Genomic DNA, 19255 nt, shown 5'->3' on the forward strand with positions numbered 1-19255 from the left:
CGCTCAGTACTAAACAACAAGCTTCAAAACTGGGCCTCGGTATCTCCCTTTGCAACTGGATGTTAGGAGAGCACAGTCAATGTGGGCCAGTAATAACATCTAACATTCAACACAGTGAACCTCATGGAGGCATTCTTAGCCTGCTATTCTACACTCATGACTGTATTGCTAAGCATAGCTGAAACAGCATCTACGTATTTGCCGAAGACACTAAGGATGTTGGCAGAATCTGAAATGGCAACAGGGTGGTGTAAGGACCGTCTGGTTGAGTGGTGTCACAACAACATCAGAAAGTCCAAGGAATCAATTATAGATTCCAGGAAGGGGAAGTCAGAAGAACACACACCCATCCTCATCAAGGGGTCAGCAGTGGAAAGGGTGAACAGCTTCAAGTTCCTGTGCAGCAACATATCAGCTGATTTATGCTGGGCCCCAATTACTGATGCAATCACAAAAGCACAACAGTAGTAGTTCTACTTCCTTAAGAGTGTGAGATTTTACCAAAAGACTCCATAAATTTCTACAGATGTACAGCAGAGAACACTAACTGGATGCATCACTGCCTGGTATGGAGACTCCAATGCAAAGGATTAGAAAAAGCTCAGCAAGCTCCATCATGGGCACAGCACTCTGCATCACTGAGGACATCTTCAAGAGGTGGTGCCTTAAGGCAGAAGCATCACCATCATCACGCCCTCTTCTTGTTATCACCATCGGAGAGCTGGTACAGGAGCCTGAAGGCCCACATTCAATGTTTCAGGAACAGCTTCTTACCCTTTGCCATCAGATTTCTAAATGGTCAATGAACCCATGAACACTACCTCGTTATTCCTCTTTTGCATCTTTTATTTTTAAAAACAGTAATTTTTGTCATGCACTGTACTGCTGCTACAAAAAAAAATCACAACATTTCAGTGATAATAAACCGGATTCTGAAATTGTCCATTAATTGGACAAGGAAATCAGTAGCAGCTCATTTATAATCCATCCCTAAATCCCCTGAAATCAGGTGGCAGTTAGCTGTGCGCAACAGTGGCAATTCTACAGTCACAAACAGATCAGAACAATAACATAACAGATTTCTTTCTCAGCAGAACATTAATAGTTGGTCCTCGAGCCAGGGGAACTCAATAAGCGACGGTGTAGATTGTAACATTGAAACAGCGAGCTGTTGGTCTCCCCTCTCACTAGTGTAGGAGAGATATCACTCCCGCAACAGTGAGAAGAGGAGAGAGAGTCTGTCTGAGCTGTCGAAGTGATGGGATGGACAGCTTTTGATGGACTCTAGATCATGGTTTCTGGGGGCTTTGCTATTGCTTTCATGGTGGGTGCTGGGAGGTTGTTGCTTTTGCTGAAGTGGAGGGAGGGAGGGGGCTTTGTGTTCTAATGTTTTCTGTCATTTATTCATTGGGATTTTTCTGTTTCATGGATGTCTGCAAAAAGTAATAATTTAGGTTGTATATTCCATACATTCTCTGATATTTAATTGAACCATGAAACTACTGAATACACTAGATGGCTTTAACCACATTAACACTTTTTTGATTATTATTAGAGTATACATAGAACAGAAGACATGGGAGCAGAATTAAGTGATTTGCCCCATTGAGTCTGCTCTGCCATTCAATCATGGCTGATCCTTTTCTCCCTTCCTCAGCCTCGCTTACCGGTCTTCCCCCCCATCCTGCATAACCTTTGATGTTGTGTCCAATCAAGAACCTAACAAGCTCTACACCCAGTGACCCAGCCTCTACAGCTGCCTGTGGTAATAAATGACACAAGTTCACCACCCTGTAGCTAAAGTATCTGTGTCCATATCTGTTTTAAATGGACACCTCTCCATCCTGAGGCTGTGTCCTCGTCTTAAACTCCCACACCATGGGAAACATCCTTTCCATATCTACTATGTTTAGTCCTTTCAACATTTGAAAGGTTTCAATTAATTGCCCCCTCCATCCTTCCAAATTCCAGCAAGTACAGACTCAAAGTCATCAAATGATCCTCGCATGATAACCCTTTCATTCCTGGAATCATCCTTGTGAACTTCCTCTGAACACTCTCCAATGCCAGCACATCTTTTCTTGGATGTGGAGCCCAAAACTGTTCACAATACTCAAGGTGAGGCCTCACCAGTACCTTATACAGCCTCAGCATCACACCCCTACTCTTCTATTCTAGACCTCTTGAAATGAATGCTAACAGTGTATTTGCCTTCCTCACCACCAACTCTACGTCCAAGTTAACCTTCAGGTTGTTCTGCATAAGGACTCCCAAGACCATTGCATCTCACACTTTTGGATTTTCTCCCCGTTTAGAAAACAGTTTGCATATTTATTTCTTTTACCAAAGTGCATGGCCATGAATTTTCCAACATTGTATTTCATTTGCCACTTTCTTGCTAATTCTCCTAATCTATGTAAGTCCTTCTACAGCCTACCCATTTCCTCAACACTACCCGCCTCTCCACCAATCTTTGTATTATCTGCAAATTTGGCAACAAAGACATCTATTCCTTAATCTAAATCAGTGACATATAGCAGAAAAAGAAGTGGTCCCAACACCGACCCCTGCAGACCACTACTCACCGGCAGCCAAACAGAAAAGGATACTTTTATTCCCAGTCGTTACCTCTTATCAATCAGACAATGCTCTAACCATACCAGTAAACTTTCCTGCAATACCACGGGCTCTTAACTTGGTAAGCAGCCTCATGTATGGCACCTTGTCAAAGGCCTTGTGAAAGTCCAAGTATGCATCATCCACTGCATCCCCTTTATCTATCCTACTGGTAAACTTCTCAAAGAATTCCAACAGGTTCATCAAGCAAGATTTTCCTTTAAGGAAATCATGCTGATCTTATCCTATGTTACCAAGTACTCCATAAACTCATCCTTAAAAATTGACTCCAACATCTTCCCAACCACTAAGGTCAGGCTAATTGGTCTACAATTTCCTTTCTTAAAGGGTGGAGTGGCATTTGCAATTCTCCAGTCCTTTGGCATCATGCCAGAGTACAATGATTTTTGAAAGATCATTACTAATGCCTGGCCAATCTCTACCACTACCTCTTACAGAACCATAAGGTGCATTTCATCTGGTCCAGGTGACTTAGGTACCCCGAGGTCTTTCAGATTTTTGAGCACCTTCTCCCTTGTAATAGTAGCTCCACTCACTTTTCTTCACTCACACCCTTCAACATCTGGCACACTGCTAGGGTCCTCTATAGTAAAGACTGATGCAAAATACTCATTTAGTTTACCTGCCATCTCCTTGTCCCCCCATTATTATTTCTCCAGCCTCATTTTCTAGCGGTCCTATTTCCACTCTCACTTTTGATTTTACATGTTTGGAATAGCTTTTACTATTCACTCTGATATTGTTTGCTAGCTTGCTTTCGTATTTCATCTTTTCCTTCCTAATGACTCTTTTAGTTGCTTTCTAGGTTTTTAAAAGCTTCCCAATCTTCTGTCTTCCGACTAATTTCTGTTCAGCTATATGTCCTCTCTTTTGCTTTTATATTAACTGACTTCCCTCATCAGCCATTGTTGTACTATTTTGCCATTTTGAGTATTTCTTTGTTTTTGGAATACATCATTTCATTTTTCCCAGAAACTTACACCATTGCTGCTCTGCTGTCATCCCTGGCAGCATCTCCCTCCAATTTACTTTGGCCAACTCCCCTCTCATACCATTATAATTTCCTTTACTACACTGAAATAATGCTACATCATACTTTACTTTCTTCCTACCAAATTTCAAATTGAACTCAATCATATTGTGAGAACTGCCCCCGGGGGTTCTTTTACCTAAAGCTCCCTAGTCACCTCCAGTTCACTACATAACACCCAATCCAGTATAGCTGATCCCCTAGTAGACTCAACAACAAACTGCTCTAAAAAGCCATCTCATAGGCATTCAACAAACTCTCTCTTCTTGAGATCCATTACTAACCTGATCTTCGCTATCAATATGCATATTGAAATCTCCCATATGACTATCATAACACTGACCTTTTGACGTGCCCCTTCTGACATACTCACCCACCTGGCTACAATATTGTCCTATCATTTGCCCACCCATCCTGACAGTCTAGTCTGATTGGCACACTATCTTTGCTTTTTTTTTAAACCATCCATCTTATCCTGAGTGCCTTCACTATGGTTCTACTATATTTTTAAAATGCCAGATTCTGGATGCTTACAACTTAATCACCCAGCTGCCATAGTGGAATACAAACTCCAAACTAGATCACTGATCCAGAACTCTGCCTGCTAGTCCAGTCGTGTCTAGTCTAGTTATGTTACTGCATTAATCTTAGCTGGCTTCAGAACCTCTACAGCAATGGGAGGTTGCTTTGTTCCTAAACTGCATCCACTTCTTATTACACATATAGTACCAACAGAACAGTTGCCAATTAAGATGCAACAAGGTCACTAAACAGCAAAGAATAGTTTAAAAACTCTTTGAAGAGAGAAGTTAAGCCGTGTATTCAAAAGATTATGTTCTACGAACACGCAATAAGATTTGTAATAGTCACTGAATCACCAGACAAAATGGAGTCTTGGGTAACACAGTACTCCCTCAGTAATGCACTAGACCATCAGTTTAGATTACAGGCCAACCCCTGGAGAAGGGAATGAACTCTTCAATATTTGATGCTGAAGTGTAAAACAGAATCAAATTTAACAAACCCAGCCCTGAGTATGCCTCATTGATAATGATTTATACAGTACTAATTTTTTCCTGAGAGGGACTGACAGGGTACTTCTCTATAAATGTACAAAGCCCATATTAAAGAGCAAAATATTTTACAGTACTGCAGATGAGGGTTAATCATGTATCCTAGATTACCTCACCGAGGTATCTGCACTTACAGAGAGTAGCTTTTGCTGGTTTGTAGCAGTTTACTTCCACCGTTGCTGGATCCATTTGAGGGCAGGGTCGGTGTTTTTGTGTTCGACCCCTGCGCACTCTGAGAAATAGAAATGGATGGAGGGAGATTGTTACCATGATGAGTCTTGCCAAGAACCTTTGCAGGGGACTGCAGGATGGAAAAAAAGCAGGAAAGAGATGTGAATGGCAAATGGGAAGGAGGTAGACATTTTAATTACTTGCCCTCCACCCTTTTACAAATCATTCTGTATCATACTTCCCCCACTATGTTCCCAAATACACATTCTACCAAATCACAAATTCTTATATCAAACTGAAATAGTATTTATTAACCACAATCAATGCATGACCTAATAGATGCTTGCTATAATATGTTTATATGGAGAGGCAAATTTGAGGAAATGTTCAAAAGCAGTGACTATAATTGGGAACTTCAAATATCCAGACACATACTTGCTGGTGGGCACACTAATGGGCACAGAGAGGCGGTTTCTGAAACATGTTCAAAACCTTCTTTTATTTAGAGATTTAGGAGGGAATAGGCCCTTTGAGCTGCGCCGCCAGCAACCAACCAATTTAATCTTTAGCCTAATCACAGGACAAATTACAATGACCAATTAACCTACTAAATGGCACATCTTTGAACTGTGGAAGGAAACCAATGCATTCCACGGCGAGGATGTACAAACCCCTTAGAGGCACCGGGATTGAAATCTCAACTCTAACGCCCAAGATGTAATAGCATCACTCTAACCGCTATAGACCGACCATAGATAAAAACAGTCATAAGAGAAAAAGCCCTGCCTGGGTAAACTAGAGTCAAAGCTAGGTAATCAAAATCTAATTAAATCAGAGAAGGCCTTTATCTTGAGAGTAGGCACATTCCCATGAAGGAATAGTCAGGAAATTAAAAGTTAAGGACGATGAAAATAAGGTTGAAAACAGAACAGGGAAAAACAGCACGATAGATGACAGGCTGTAACCACAGCCAGGAATCAGGTTGATGACATGAAGCTCAGGAGAGAAGTGAAAACTGAAGTGAGAGGCAAAGGAAACAGAAAAGAAGCAACAGTGAAGGTAAAAGAAAGTCCAAAAATATTCTACTGGCACATCAACAGGAAATGCATTGTAAAGGGGGAGGCAAGACTGATCAGAGACCGAATCAGAAATCTAATTCAAAGGTAGAGAGCATGGTTAAGAAAACAACTGAACCTTAAAGAAGCAATTGCTGGAATCTCTAAGCAAGATGATGCTGTGATTATGAACGGGTCAAGAGTTGTGAAAGTAGAGATCAGAAATAGCAACTGTAGTGAATAAATCATCTGGCCCAGAAGCGATATATCCTCAGTTGCTAAGAGAGGAAACTGCAAAGAACTTGACCATAATCATCCAATTGAGGTGGTGCAACAGTACACTCACATTCAAAAAAAAATGGTATAGATACAAACCCAGGAACCACAAGATCAGTTTAATCTTGTTTGTGGGAAAAGTTCTGGAAGTATAATTAGGGACCAAATTAGTCATCACTTGGACAAGTGTGGACTAACAGAAAGCCAGTACAGAATGTTAAAGAGTGTTTAATTAACTTTATTAATGAAGTAACTGTCAATGAAGGAAATGCAGTTGATGTGTTATATATAGACCACCAAAATGCTTGTGATATGGTGCACTTACTGGGCTTATGATCAGAATAAAGGCAGCTGTAGCACAAAACTGCCTGAAGTATAGGGAAAAGTCAATAATGAAAGTCTGACTTAAAGCTTGAGAGAAGTGCACAGTGAAATCCCCAAGGGGTCCGTACTACCGAAATAAAACTAAGATGTAATAAAACGGAATGCCAAGAAATTTGAAGTGCTACATCTTGGTAGGAAAAGCAGAATATAAGCAGAGGACTGGGGGCATAATCCTAGAAGATTGCTCATGAAGACAGCAATACAACTTGACCAAGCTTGATAGAAGTGCAGCAAGAGGGAATAAAGGGGGGGTTTTCTGGTTGGCTGCCAGTGGCTAGAGGTGTTCCTCCAGGATCAGTATTAGGACCACTAACTGTTCACATTGTTTGTCAATGATTTAGATAGTGGAATTGATGGCTTTGTGGCAAAGTTTGTGGATGATATGAAGATAGGTGGAAGGGTAGGTAGCGCTGAGGAAGCCACGCGATTGCAGCAAGATCTAGACAAGTCGGAAGAATGAGCAAAAAAGTGGCAGATGGAATACATTGCTGGAAAATGTATGATAATGCATTTTAGTAAAAGGAACAATAATACAGACTATTATCTAAATGGGAGAAAATTCAAGCATCAGAGGTGCAAAGGAGACCTCGTGCAAGAATCGCAGAAAGTTAATTCACAGGATGAGTCTGTGGTAAAGAAGGCAAATGCAATGTCAGCCTTTATTTCAAGGAGAGTAGAATATAATAACAAGGAGATAATGCTGAAGCTTTATAAGACACTAGTAAAGTTGCACTTGGAGTATTGTCAACAGATTTGGGCCCCTCATCTCAGAAAAAAAGTACCGTCACTGGAAAAAGTCCAGAGGAGGTTCACAAGGATGATTCCAGGAATGAAGGGGTTAACATACAAGGAGTGTTTGGCAGCTTTGGGCCTGTACTCACTGGAATGTAAAAGAATGCCTGGGGATCTCATTGAAACTTACCAATGTTGAAAGGACCAGATAAGGTGGATGTGGAGAGGTTATTTCCTCTGGTGGGGGTATCCAGAACTAGAGGACACAGCCTCAAAATTGAAGGGTGGCCTTTTAGATCACAAGGGGGAATTTTTTTTAGCCAAAGAGTGGTGAATCTGTGGAACGCTGCCACAGACAGCGGTGGAGGCCAAGTCTATGGGTATATTTAAAACGGAAATTGATAGATTTCTGATTGGTTGGGGCATCAAGGGATATTGTGAGAGGGCAGGTGTATGGGGTTGAATGAGATCCAGGATCAGCCATGATGAAATGGTGGAGCAGACTTGATGGGCTGAATGGCCTAATTCTGCTCGTGTATTATGGTCAAGTTGTTTAAAAAAAGAGCAGAAAGAATACTGAGCATTCAAAACAAAGGCATAGAGTACAAAAGCAAAAATGTTATGAAGAACCTTTACTGGTTCGACCAGAATCGTCATGGCGCACTGAGCTTTGGGTGTCAATATTAGCGAAAACGTATAACCTTAAAGATTCCATGAATGAAGGACATGAATTATGTGGAGAGACAGAAGCCTGGGTCATCTCCTCCAAATTGAAGGAACATAAAAACATGAAATGCTTAACTATAGAACGTTAAAGACATTGATCCCACTGGCAGAAGGATCAAAAACTGTCGAATGAAGAACCCAAAGTGACAGGAAGATATTGTTTTAAACCAATGAATGGTTATGGTGTGGAATGAACTAGCAGATAAATACCGGAGGCAGATTTGGAAAATGGTTAAAGAGCAAGTGGTATGAAGTTACTATCCGCAGGATTATTACTGAACAACTCCAAGTCAGAATCCTGCCTAAATGTAATGATATATAATACATTTGTGATAAAAAGGAGCTAAGTAAACATCTGAAAGGAAAGAATTTGCTAAGCTTAAGCTTTGAGGAAAGGGCAGAGAAGTAGGAATTGCTGGATTGCTTGCACGAGGCTGGTACGAACCCAACGTTTCAACCAGCCACCTCAGACTTTCAATGTCTACAGTACGTCACTTAATATAGGTTTAATTTCAAATTCAATGAGAAAAAAAAAGGAACCTGACAAGATAGTGAGATCCCTGAGTGAGCTACAATTCCCAGCACTGTAAACTTCAAGTCCATCACAGGTAAAAATGAAAGACAGGTATTTTCTCAAGGACAGAGGGAGAATGTGGCTCTTTTAGCATTCAGTGAAGGAGCTGTCCCAGAGGGGGGAAAGCTACCATCCTTTTAGAGTGAGAAACTAACAAGGAACTGTGGGTATGCTATGTTGACACTGGAATGTGTGGCGACACTTAAGACAACCCCCAGCACTTCCTTAGGCAGTGCTGGCTGTCAATGAAAATGACACATTTCACTGCATGTTTCGATGTATGTGGAAGAAATAAATCTGAGGCTGCAGAAGATGAACACATTTGACATTTCTCAAAGTGGATTTTAGTATGGATGTCTCAATCTGCAACAACATGCAGTTTTTATGCATTGCACAAGCTGGGACCCGAGCTGAATTTAATGACACACATTCATTACAACAGTGTGCAATTTGCGTGCTCAGAAAGCAGACTGACCATGCTCATTTCGCTGTCTGACCTACTCCGTTTCCGCTCATCTTCATGATTTTCCTGAAATAAAGATTTCAAAATTAGCACAAAAATAGCCCAACCTCACAGTAACTCCACGGTTCAATGCTCCCCTTCTATGAAATTCTGGTAAGATACTCTTTCAGGAAAGTATTCATCCAGAGTCTGATTTGAAAGGACCCCAGGCACATGGGACAAATGGACATGATGGGTTTGGGATGACAAAAGGTTTGCGATTCATTTGTTGCAGAAAGCCCATCAGCAGATAAGGGCTGACTTGATTGTGATGAAGTGGTCTAACAGGGTGTTCACACAGACAGGGGTCAGTATATGGGAATAGCGGCCAGATGAAGTGGCACATTAACGACAATTAAATGCACTTGGATAGGAAAGGATATGGGCCAAGTGGAACTAGCTTATTTGGGAATCTTTGTCAGCATGGACCAATTAGGCTGAAAGGCCTGTTTCCATGCTGCATGACTCGGTGGCTTTATAACATCACTATTAACACTCGCATTTGTTGTTCTTTGCTGTTTTTTTGGTCTGTTTTTAATGAGGCCAAATTTACTACACTACCGGCCAGCTAATAATCATTTGATTGTTGCCATCTACAGAAGTACCTTTTGGTATATTGTTATGGACAAAGAAACAGAGCAGGAGAAACATCTTTTCAAGAAAAAAACTCTAAATTGAAATCATTTTAAGTGGGAGACCATTTACACTGAAAACCAGTGCCAGACCTTAAGCAAGAAGAGCAAATACAACAAGAGCTGTCCTGTCATAACTTCATACATCACAACTTCTCTCATTCCCAGCTCAGAACCATTGACCTGGAAACATGCAGTAAAAATGATATAGACCACCACCTGATATAGACTGCAGTGGGGTGAAGGGAGGTCTCAGAACACAGATCTGAGTGCCTAGATCAGCATTTTGACAACTCTCTCAGGTCTTAATGAGACAGGTGACATTGTTTTACTGTGTTGACAAGCTGGTCTTAATGACTTGCAAATTTGGATCTTCACATTTAACACAAAGGACATGCAAATACTCACCACAGACTGGTTGGCTGGGCTGAGAGGTACAGGAGAACTTGAGGTCGTAGAGGTGGGAGTGCTGTTACACTGATTAAAAAGTTCATCTTCCACATTGCTATTACTGTTGCTTGCTGGTGATGTTGCCATTATTGATGTTTGTGCTGAAAAAATGGAAGAGAGTCTTAAAAACACTGAAAAGTGAAATTGGTCAGGCTCCTGTCCATCTCCAACAAGGCATTGTCATTCCACAGGAGCAGAGGACACACTCCCTCTGAACTCAGCACTGTTAAACCGACCTCCACCCCCCTCACCCCACCACCCCCAGTCCTCAGGCCCCGGGCTAAATTAGCACCAGCTGAAGCTCTGCTCTAATTGGAAGCAGAATCTCAACTGGAATGAGTAACGATGGCTGATTAGTCAGTGACATTCTACAGCAACCAATCACAGTGCTGTACTCAACAGTTCATTAACCAGCGAGATAAGCTAATCTAGAGTCTTTCTATCTGAACAGGCTCAGCTGTTTGCTAATTAGAAAACTATTTTTTCTTTAAACTCTCAGTCTTAGTCATCCACGTTACACATCTCTGGTAATGGTAACCTCTGGCCCAGAAAAATTAATAGATCTAGTAGCTACTTAGCTGTTTGTTGCTCATAATATTGAGAATATGTGTTAATTACTATACCAATATACCCAAACAATCAACATTGCCATTTTTCAACCACTAAATTTTACCTCTTTGAATAGTCAGTGTCTCAGGTGATGATGTCGTTTTCTATTTCGGTTAATTTTAATCTCGGACAACACATCCTGCTAACTCTATTTCGTGGCAGTATCTGCCAAACCCATGATTTTTTTATTTTTCTGCACTTAGAACAGTGCAGCACAGGAACAGGCCATTTGGCCAACAATGTTGTGCTGAACCTGCTAAAAAACAAGTCAAAAACACTCAAACACGAGTCCTTCCTACCTACACAATGTCCATGTCCCTCCAGCTTCCTTACATCATGTGCCTTTCCAAATGTCTCTTTAAATTCTCTAATGCATTTGCCTCTACCACCATACCAGGCAGGGCATTCCAGGCATCCACCACTCTCTGAGTTAAAACTTACCCTCACATGCAGTTGAACCTACCTCCTCTCATCTTCAATGCATGCCCTCTGGTGTTAAGACATTTCAACCTTGAGAAACATATACACCCTGTCTACGCTACCTATGCCTCTCACGATCTTATAAACCTCTAACAGATTTCCCCTCAACCTCCACTGCTCCAGAGAAAACAACCCAAGTTTATCCACCCTCTCACGACAGCACACACCCTCTAAACCAGGCAGCATCCTGGTAAACCACTTCTGTACCCTCTTCAAAGCCTCAATATCCTTCCTATGGTGGGGCAACCAGAACTGCATGAAATACATACTTTAACATTATCACTATAATCTCTTTCTCTCTCTTCAAAGTTCTTAAAGTATCTCCTAGCCTCACAATGAATATCCACAAAGCTATTTCTTCAGACTACTGTGTTATAATGACCTGCCATCAAGAGCCATTCAATTTACATCTTGAAGGACAACTTCTTTGAACACATGTCTAAGAACCTACTAGCAATGTCACAGTAGCATAGCAGTCAGCACCACATTATTACAGTTTGGACTTCAATTGTAAGGAGTCTGTGGAATGTGTGGGCTTTCTCTGGATGCTCCATTTTCCTTCCACAGTCTAAAGATGTAGCAGTTAGTAGATTAATTGGTCATTATAAATTGTCACGTGATTAGGCTAGGGTTAAATCGGGGGTTGCTGGGCAATGAGGCTCAAAGGGCTGGAAGGGCTTGGTCCGCGCTGTATCCCAATAATAAATAAACTATTGCACATTCATCCTAAACAGCTCCAGAGTTCCGCTTGGGTCTGTTACTTTTCACGTTATATGTTAGTGATCTGGATGACAGAATCGATGGCTTTGAGGCCAAGTTTGTGGAAGATACTAAGATCAGTGGAGGGGCAGGTAGTGTTGAGGAAGAAGGGAGTCTGCAGAAGGACAGATTAGAAGAATGAGCAAAGGATATCCAGTATGAGCAGAATCTTAGGTTTATTAGTTGGAATACAGTGTAGAGAAGTATTATGGTCATGCATTTTGGTAGAAGCAGTAAAGGCATAGAGTATATTCCAAATGAGGTGTGAATTCTGAGATTGGAGGTGCGAACTGACTTGGGAGTCCTACTGCAGAAATGCCTAAATGTTGATTTGAAGGTTGAGTCAGAAGGCAAATGCAATGTTAGCATTCATTTTGAGAGGAGTAGAAGATAAAAGCAAGGATGTAATGCTGAAGGCATTGGTCAGACCATATTTGAAATATTATGTGCAGTTTTGGGTGCCGTATCTAAGAAAGGATGTGCTGGCATTAGAGAGAGCCCAGAGGAGGTTTACAAGAATGATGCCAGAAATGAAAGGGTTAACGTATGAAGAGTATTTGATGGCTCTGGGCCTGTACTCGCTTGAGTTTAGAAGAATGTTGGGGGGGGAGGAGAATCTCATTAAAACCTACTAAATATTGAAAGGCCAATGGAGTGAACATGGGAGAGGATGTTTCCATTAGTGGAAGAGTCTAGGACCAGAGGACACAGCTTCAAATTAGAAGATCGTCCCTTTAGAACAAAGATGAGGAGGAATTTCTTTAACCAGAGGGTGGTGAATATTTGGAATTCACTGCCACAAACAGCTGAGCAAATTGTTTCCTGGTCATTTTACATTATACAAAAAATGGAACGTACCAAATCCATTCAGCAAAAAAAAGAGTGAATTTATTTCAGACTGTGGAAATCAAGAGATTAAAAACCTCACAAGGTTAAAGTCTTCCACTAGTGGGACAAGTTTAACATACACAAAATATGTTTCACAAAGGGCTCACCATTGGCTAGTTTAAAGTAACTTTGTCATTCACTGAAAATAGCCTTACCTATATCCTCAAGGTCTAGGTCATCGTATAAAAACTCATTTTCTTTAAAGTCTGGGTCCTGAGAGGAATCAACATAGTATTCAACGTCATCTTTGATCTTCTTAATCTGGTCCACTTCTATTGTGCTGTTGTCTAACATACGCAGGAGGGTTTCCAGCATTTTAATGTGGTACCTGTGCCTCTCGATGTAATGCTTCAATTCTTCTAGCCTGTCCTGTTTCTGCAGAAGGATTACCACGGTTAGACAGCAGGCACAGAAATCAGATCATACTTAAATCTCATTCATTAAAGGCCGATCAGTGGCAGCCTTCAATTATTATTTCAAGATTAGTGTACATTCACTAATTTAGCATCATTAATGGGAAAGACTGGAAAACAACATTAAATTAGTCCATTAATTATGACTTGTGGTGTATCCTATTAAAATATACAGGCTTGCATTTAGGTCCCTTTCCAAATCCTTAGTCAATTTAAAGGCTTTTGATATGTTTTTACAGTCACTCCAGAGGGAAGCACAATAGTTAATTATACAAATCAAGACCACACAAAGTGTGAGAAGCACAATCAATTAATCTGTTTTGGAGATGTTAGCTGAAGGATGAATATTACCAAGGCACTGGAAGAAAACACTGACTTTCTTCAAAAAGCGCCATGGTGTATTTTATGGCCACCTGAATTGGGAAATGCTGATTCAGTTTAATGTCTCATCCAGGATCTAGCACATCACTTTGCCTTGCACTGTTGTGTCAGCAAAGATTATGAAGCTCATTGCTCGAAACAAGAATGTGGCTTGAACCCACAATCTTCTAACTGATGAGTGAGAGTGCCCAGAACTGTGCCAAGCCAACACAGCCTCAATCCAAGACATATTCACAGGGGGTTTCTGACATGGAACCTTGGCGGAGGTCCTACGCACCTCGGCGAATAATCCGCTGTTGCGTGGCTGCCAGGCTGAAATGTCACGATGCATCTTTTAAACTGGGTATGACATGCCAAACAGTATGCTCAGCACTCACAATGCTGTCCTAAAAACTGTTTGAAAACACATTCATTAAAAGTACTGCAATAAATAAAAGTTGTGTAAGAGGTTCTTGTTTTTAAACAATACTTTTGGCAATTGTATTAATTCAGACCATAAATAATTACAATTTGCATTTATACAGAACCTTTTGCATGGATAAACATCCCACGCGGAAAAGATTTTTTTAAAAAGAACGCAGTTTTACAGCGCCTTTCATGTTCCTTTCAGGATGTCCCAATGCACTTTCTAGCTAATTAAGTACGCTGGAGGTTATAATGCAGAAAACCTGGCAGCCAATTTGCGCACAGCAAGCTCCCACAAACAACAACATGGCAAGGTGCAGGTAAAGTTTATTTTGGTTACAAAGGCAGGTGAATACTCTTTAGTTATCACTGGCAACTTCCTACCCATCTTCAAAATAGTGCCATGGTCTTACCTACATTCACCTCAGGAGCCATACCATCTACAAGATGGTGCTCCCAACAAAGCTGTGCTCCCTCAATGCTGCAATGAAGTGTTAGACCTGACTTTTAGTTCAGCTTTGAACAGTTCTAATTCAGAGGCACAGCTGACACACAACGGGTACAGGAATACAATCAAAGCCGAGAATGAGAACAGGTTTCTGACAAGGAAATGAATTCCCATTCCCTTCTATGAACAAAAGAGATTTTCTGTTGTTCCAAAGAAGGGGTGATCAAGCACTTTGCTTTGTGAAGTAGACAGATGACTAATGAGGATCAGTAGATGAGGGGAACATGAGGATACAAAACCAAGCAGAGGACGTGGTGCTGTGGGGGTGATACGAGGACACATGAGGGAGGAAGAACAGAGAAGCGATGAAGATACCGTGTGAAGAGCAAGGGAATGATCCAAGGACAGAAGGGAAAGTAGAATAGAGTGATTTAGGAATAATGGTGCATAGTTCTCTGAAGGTGGAATCTCATGTGGATAGGGTGGTAAAGAAAGTTTTTGGTAGGCTGGCCTTTATAAATCAGAACATTGAGTATTGGAGTTGGGATGTAATGCTAAAATTGTACAAGGCATTAGTGAGGCCAAATTTAGAGTATTATGCACAGTTCTGGTCACCGAATTATAGGAAAGATATCAATAAAATAGAGAGAGTATAGAGAGGAGATTTACTAGAATGTTACCTGGGTTTCAGCACCTAAGTTACAGAGAAAGGTTGAACAAGGTCTTTATTCTTTGGAGTGTAGAAGGTTAAGTGGGGACTTGATAGAGGTATTTAAAATTATGAGGGGGATAGATAGAGTTGATGTGGATAGGCTTTTTCCATTGAGAGTAGGGGAGATTCAAACAAGAGGACATGAGTTGAGAGTAAAGGGGCGAAAGTTTAGGGGTAACACTAGGGGCAACTACTTTATTCAGAGAGTGGTAGCTGTGTGGAACAAGCTTCCAGTAGAAGTGGTAGAGGCAGGTTCGATTTTGTCATTTAAAAAAAATTGGATAGGTATATGGGAAGGAAAGGAAAGAAGGGTTATGGGCTGAGTGCAGGTAGGTTGGACTAGGTGAGAGTAAGCGTTCGTCATGGACTAGAAGGGCCGAGATGGCCTGTTTCTGTGCTGTAATTGTTATATGATTATACGGTTAATCAGAGAGAACAAGGATCACAATTAGAAAGAAGGACAGGTTGAGTTGATAGGGTCAGGATGAGTTGGGTTGAGTGATAAGAGAATGGTTATAGGTTAGAAGAGGTGAAAAGAATGGGTCTGAGGGTGGAGAGTTGGACTGAGATAAGTTGGGATTGCGTCAAAGTGAAAAACTAGTTGGTGTGGGGGAAAAAAGGATAGCTGAGTTAGCAGATTGCAAAAATAAGTTGCTGCGTGCATAAATTAAAACAAAACGAGAAAATTTTAAGTATGAGGCATCAGGAGACCAGTGATTAGACTTGATGATGAGCAGAATATGCAAACCTAGGAATTCTCCTGCATGAGAAGTGAAGCCCTAATAATTTTAATTTACCCAGTCCCTTAGGGCCATAGGAAACTCTGTATCAATGTCAGTCCTACTCTTGCACATTCAGAATTGGACCCTGTGAGCACACCCACAACCAAGCCTGGGCGTACAAAACCAGAACTTAGCACGTCTGTGTTCATCAAAGCAGGGACCCTTCAAGCAGCTGTGACTCCATCGGATATTTGCAGGTCCGGTGTTGGGATTACACCTGTACGGTGATGCTTGCATCCTGAAGGGTTTCAGGACAAGTATTTGAGATGTCCCAAGCTTTGATAGGTCAAAGCAGTTTGGATTAGCTGACCTAGGGGAGGGCAGCACCAGTTTGGCAGAGTTGGATGAGAAGTACCATGACCACGGGTTTTTTTTTGGAAAGGACAGCGGACAGAGATAAGAGCACAGCTTTGAGCTGAACAGAGTTCTGCAATTGTCTGCTTCTTTTTGAGACTGGGGTCGGAGGAAAGAGTTCAGGTTGGTGGCAAAGAGACAAAGAGTTCTTCAGCAAGAACTGTAGATGATGGTTTCAGTTTTCCCAATGTCTAATAAAGGAATTTACAGGAATTTCCAACACATTGTTGGGGCATCTGTCACTTATTGAATAAATAGGTAATATTTATTCACAGCAATAGACCACAATTAACACGAGGAAGAATACTGTAATCAGGAACGAGTAGCCAAGAACCAACAATTCCTGAGTATGGCATTTACCCATGGAGTTTAAAGTAACAAGTGTGAGAAAGAAAACATAACAGCTATTCAGTAGAGCAATTACAATAGTGACAGAAGCTCAAAAAATGACAGGAACAGTAATAAGAATAAAGAGACGTAGACTGTGCAATAGCAGGGATGTACGACATAGTACATGCAGACAGCAGTATAAGATGTGCATAAGAGTACACAGTAACAAAAATGTGAGATGTATAGAGGATTGCACGTTAATATAATGTGAGCAATGAACACAGGAAGGCGAGGATATTGTACAATAATACAAATCTGAGTTACATGAACAAAAATTTTCTGTAAGGAGTATGATAAATGTACTCAACAACGCACAATTATAGGCACGTGCTCATATTAAACGTGGGCTAAACAAAAGCACTTATTCCTACCTCTTTCTCGCCTTTCTTTTTCCTCGTCACTGCCGACAACGTTTCCATTTCACTTTCAAAGAGATCAACCTGTAAACGGCAACATGATTACCTTCACTGATCTGCACGGCATAGCAGGAGACTCAAAAATTAATCAACTGCAATTACAATATGAAAAAAGCTTCAAACTAAATTAGTCATTCAACTCACCTGCATATTTAATGAGTCTATCGTATTCTGAAATGGAAGACGACAGATTGTGGGGAAAGGGGGGAAAAAAGAGATGTATAATATTAATTAGAATCACTTTCTTAATTCACAGCTTAGATTCATTAGACTGACATCGAAAGTCCTTTCCCAGAGAGTGATGGTGCAGGGTGAGACATAGAGGAGCAGGTTACGCTGACAATCATATATTGGAAGCATTAGTAAGTAGAGACATATTTTCATTATGGCCATAACAAAGCACTAATCCATCACCCTAGTCCACCAGAGTTCATTTATTTAGAGATACAGCACAGTTACAGGCCCTTCCAGCCCAACAAGCCCTTGTCATCCAATTACTATCGTGTGCAATTAACCTACTAACCCGTACGCCTTTGTAATGGGGGAGAAGACCACAGCACCCAGAGGAAATTCACACGGCTACAGGCAGAATGTACAAACTCCTTACAGACAGCGGCAGAATTGAAGTGGGGTTGCTGGCACTGTAATAGCGTTGTGAAATCTGCTACACTATTGTGCCCGAGTCAAAGAACTGAGTCCAATTATTCTAGAGTGACTGCTGCAAACTGTGCATTGTGTGGATTAGTCTCATATACCTAGCACTTCCTTTTAAACTTAATTGCTTTGAAAGTTTAGTTAAGTTGAAGGCAATAGTTACAAAGAAACCTTAACTGCAATTCAGACATTTTTCAGATAAGAATTCTAATTGGAACAGGCTTTCAATCCAGGGACATTTCATGACAGTTTGCAGCACTAACACATATCAATGTTAACCCCTCCTAATATTCTATCACAACATTGTCTGAATACACTATTTACTGCCCTATGCGGCCACTTGCAGGTGAACAGATTGTGGCTTTTTCCAGTCAGTAAGTCCATACCTGGGGTTGACTAAGTAACAGTAGAAAATATGTCATCCCCAGAGGTAACACTGACATTATACTACCAGCATTTTAAATGAGGTCTGTGCATAAACAACAACAATTTGCATTTATATAATGCTTTCAATATGTTAACATTCCCCAGGCAGGTGAAAGGTGACAATTTAAAATGCATAAAAAGACTGAAATATAATGGGGGCAACAGAAAGCAGGTCTCAAAAAAAAGAATTTTAAAGATAAAGGTGAAGGAAAACCAGAGACAGAATCTAGCAGCATCCCTGAAGTGAGAGCTTCAGACTCACTACTTTTCTCTCCTCTTCACCTGAAGTTTACTGACTTCTGGGAACAGTAGCATCGGGAGTTCTCAAGCTGACTAAAGTGTGTCTGCAAACGGCACTGTGTCTTTGGAAAGATTCTGGCTGCTCTGCCAATCACTTACCGTCAACCACTGACAGATTTCTTCTTTTTCCTTCTGTGCAGGATCCACCTTTGTCGCCGATCCCAGCCCTTCTTTTGAATAGGCTTTGGTCTTTGTTTCTCTCTCCACTATCTTGAACCTTTCCATTTGCTTTATAAAAAAGATTTAAATACTTGAACTGCACACTCAGATTTAAAAATTGTACCCTGAATTCTTCACCACCCAACCCATTTCCTTCTCTATGATCAACCTCCTTCAGCTGATGAAGACATGCCACAGATTCCTCTGAGACTGAATGACATGAGAGCTATGCTCACAGGGAATTGGCAGATGATCTTCTCACTTTTTCAGGTGGAAGACTGAACAATCAAAGACAAACATTAGGAGAATTGGTCAAGCTCCCATTGACAGAAGTCAGCAGATTTGAATGTCAAGATGACCCAGCATTCAAGCCTGAAACCTCCGGGTAATATGGGAATGCACAAAGCCTATTCAGACATCAATTGCATTTAATCATA

At 41.0% G+C, this 19255-nt stretch overlaps 1 protein-coding gene across 3 annotated transcripts in view; it reads right to left on the reverse strand.

The window, feature by feature from the left end:
- LOC140719120 (CCR4-NOT transcription complex subunit 3-like) overlaps positions 1 to 19255 on the reverse strand; it is a 131737-nt gene that overhangs the window by 23602 nt on the left and 88880 nt on the right. For 2 of the 3 annotated variants that reach the window (XM_073033511.1, XM_073033510.1), the window contains exons 6-12: positions 18759 to 18887; positions 17424 to 17450; positions 17235 to 17303; positions 13134 to 13353; positions 10201 to 10343; positions 9134 to 9187; positions 4875 to 5041 (exon numbers count right to left, since the gene is read on the reverse strand). In XM_073033511.1, coding sequence (XP_072889612.1) covers positions 4875 to 5041; positions 9134 to 9187; positions 10201 to 10343; positions 13134 to 13353; positions 17235 to 17303; positions 17424 to 17450; positions 18759 to 18887 — 809 coding nt within the window. The remainder of the gene's footprint in view (positions 1 to 4874; positions 5042 to 9133; positions 9188 to 10200; positions 10344 to 13133; positions 13354 to 17234; positions 17304 to 17423; positions 17451 to 18758; positions 18888 to 19255) is intronic. The other variant, XM_073033509.1, reaches the window with a different exon arrangement.

This window comes from Hemitrygon akajei, chromosome 31, assembly GCF_048418815.1.
Source record: "Hemitrygon akajei chromosome 31, sHemAka1.3, whole genome shotgun sequence".
In the NCBI taxonomy this organism is placed as follows: domain Eukaryota; kingdom Metazoa; phylum Chordata; class Chondrichthyes; order Myliobatiformes; family Dasyatidae; genus Hemitrygon; species Hemitrygon akajei.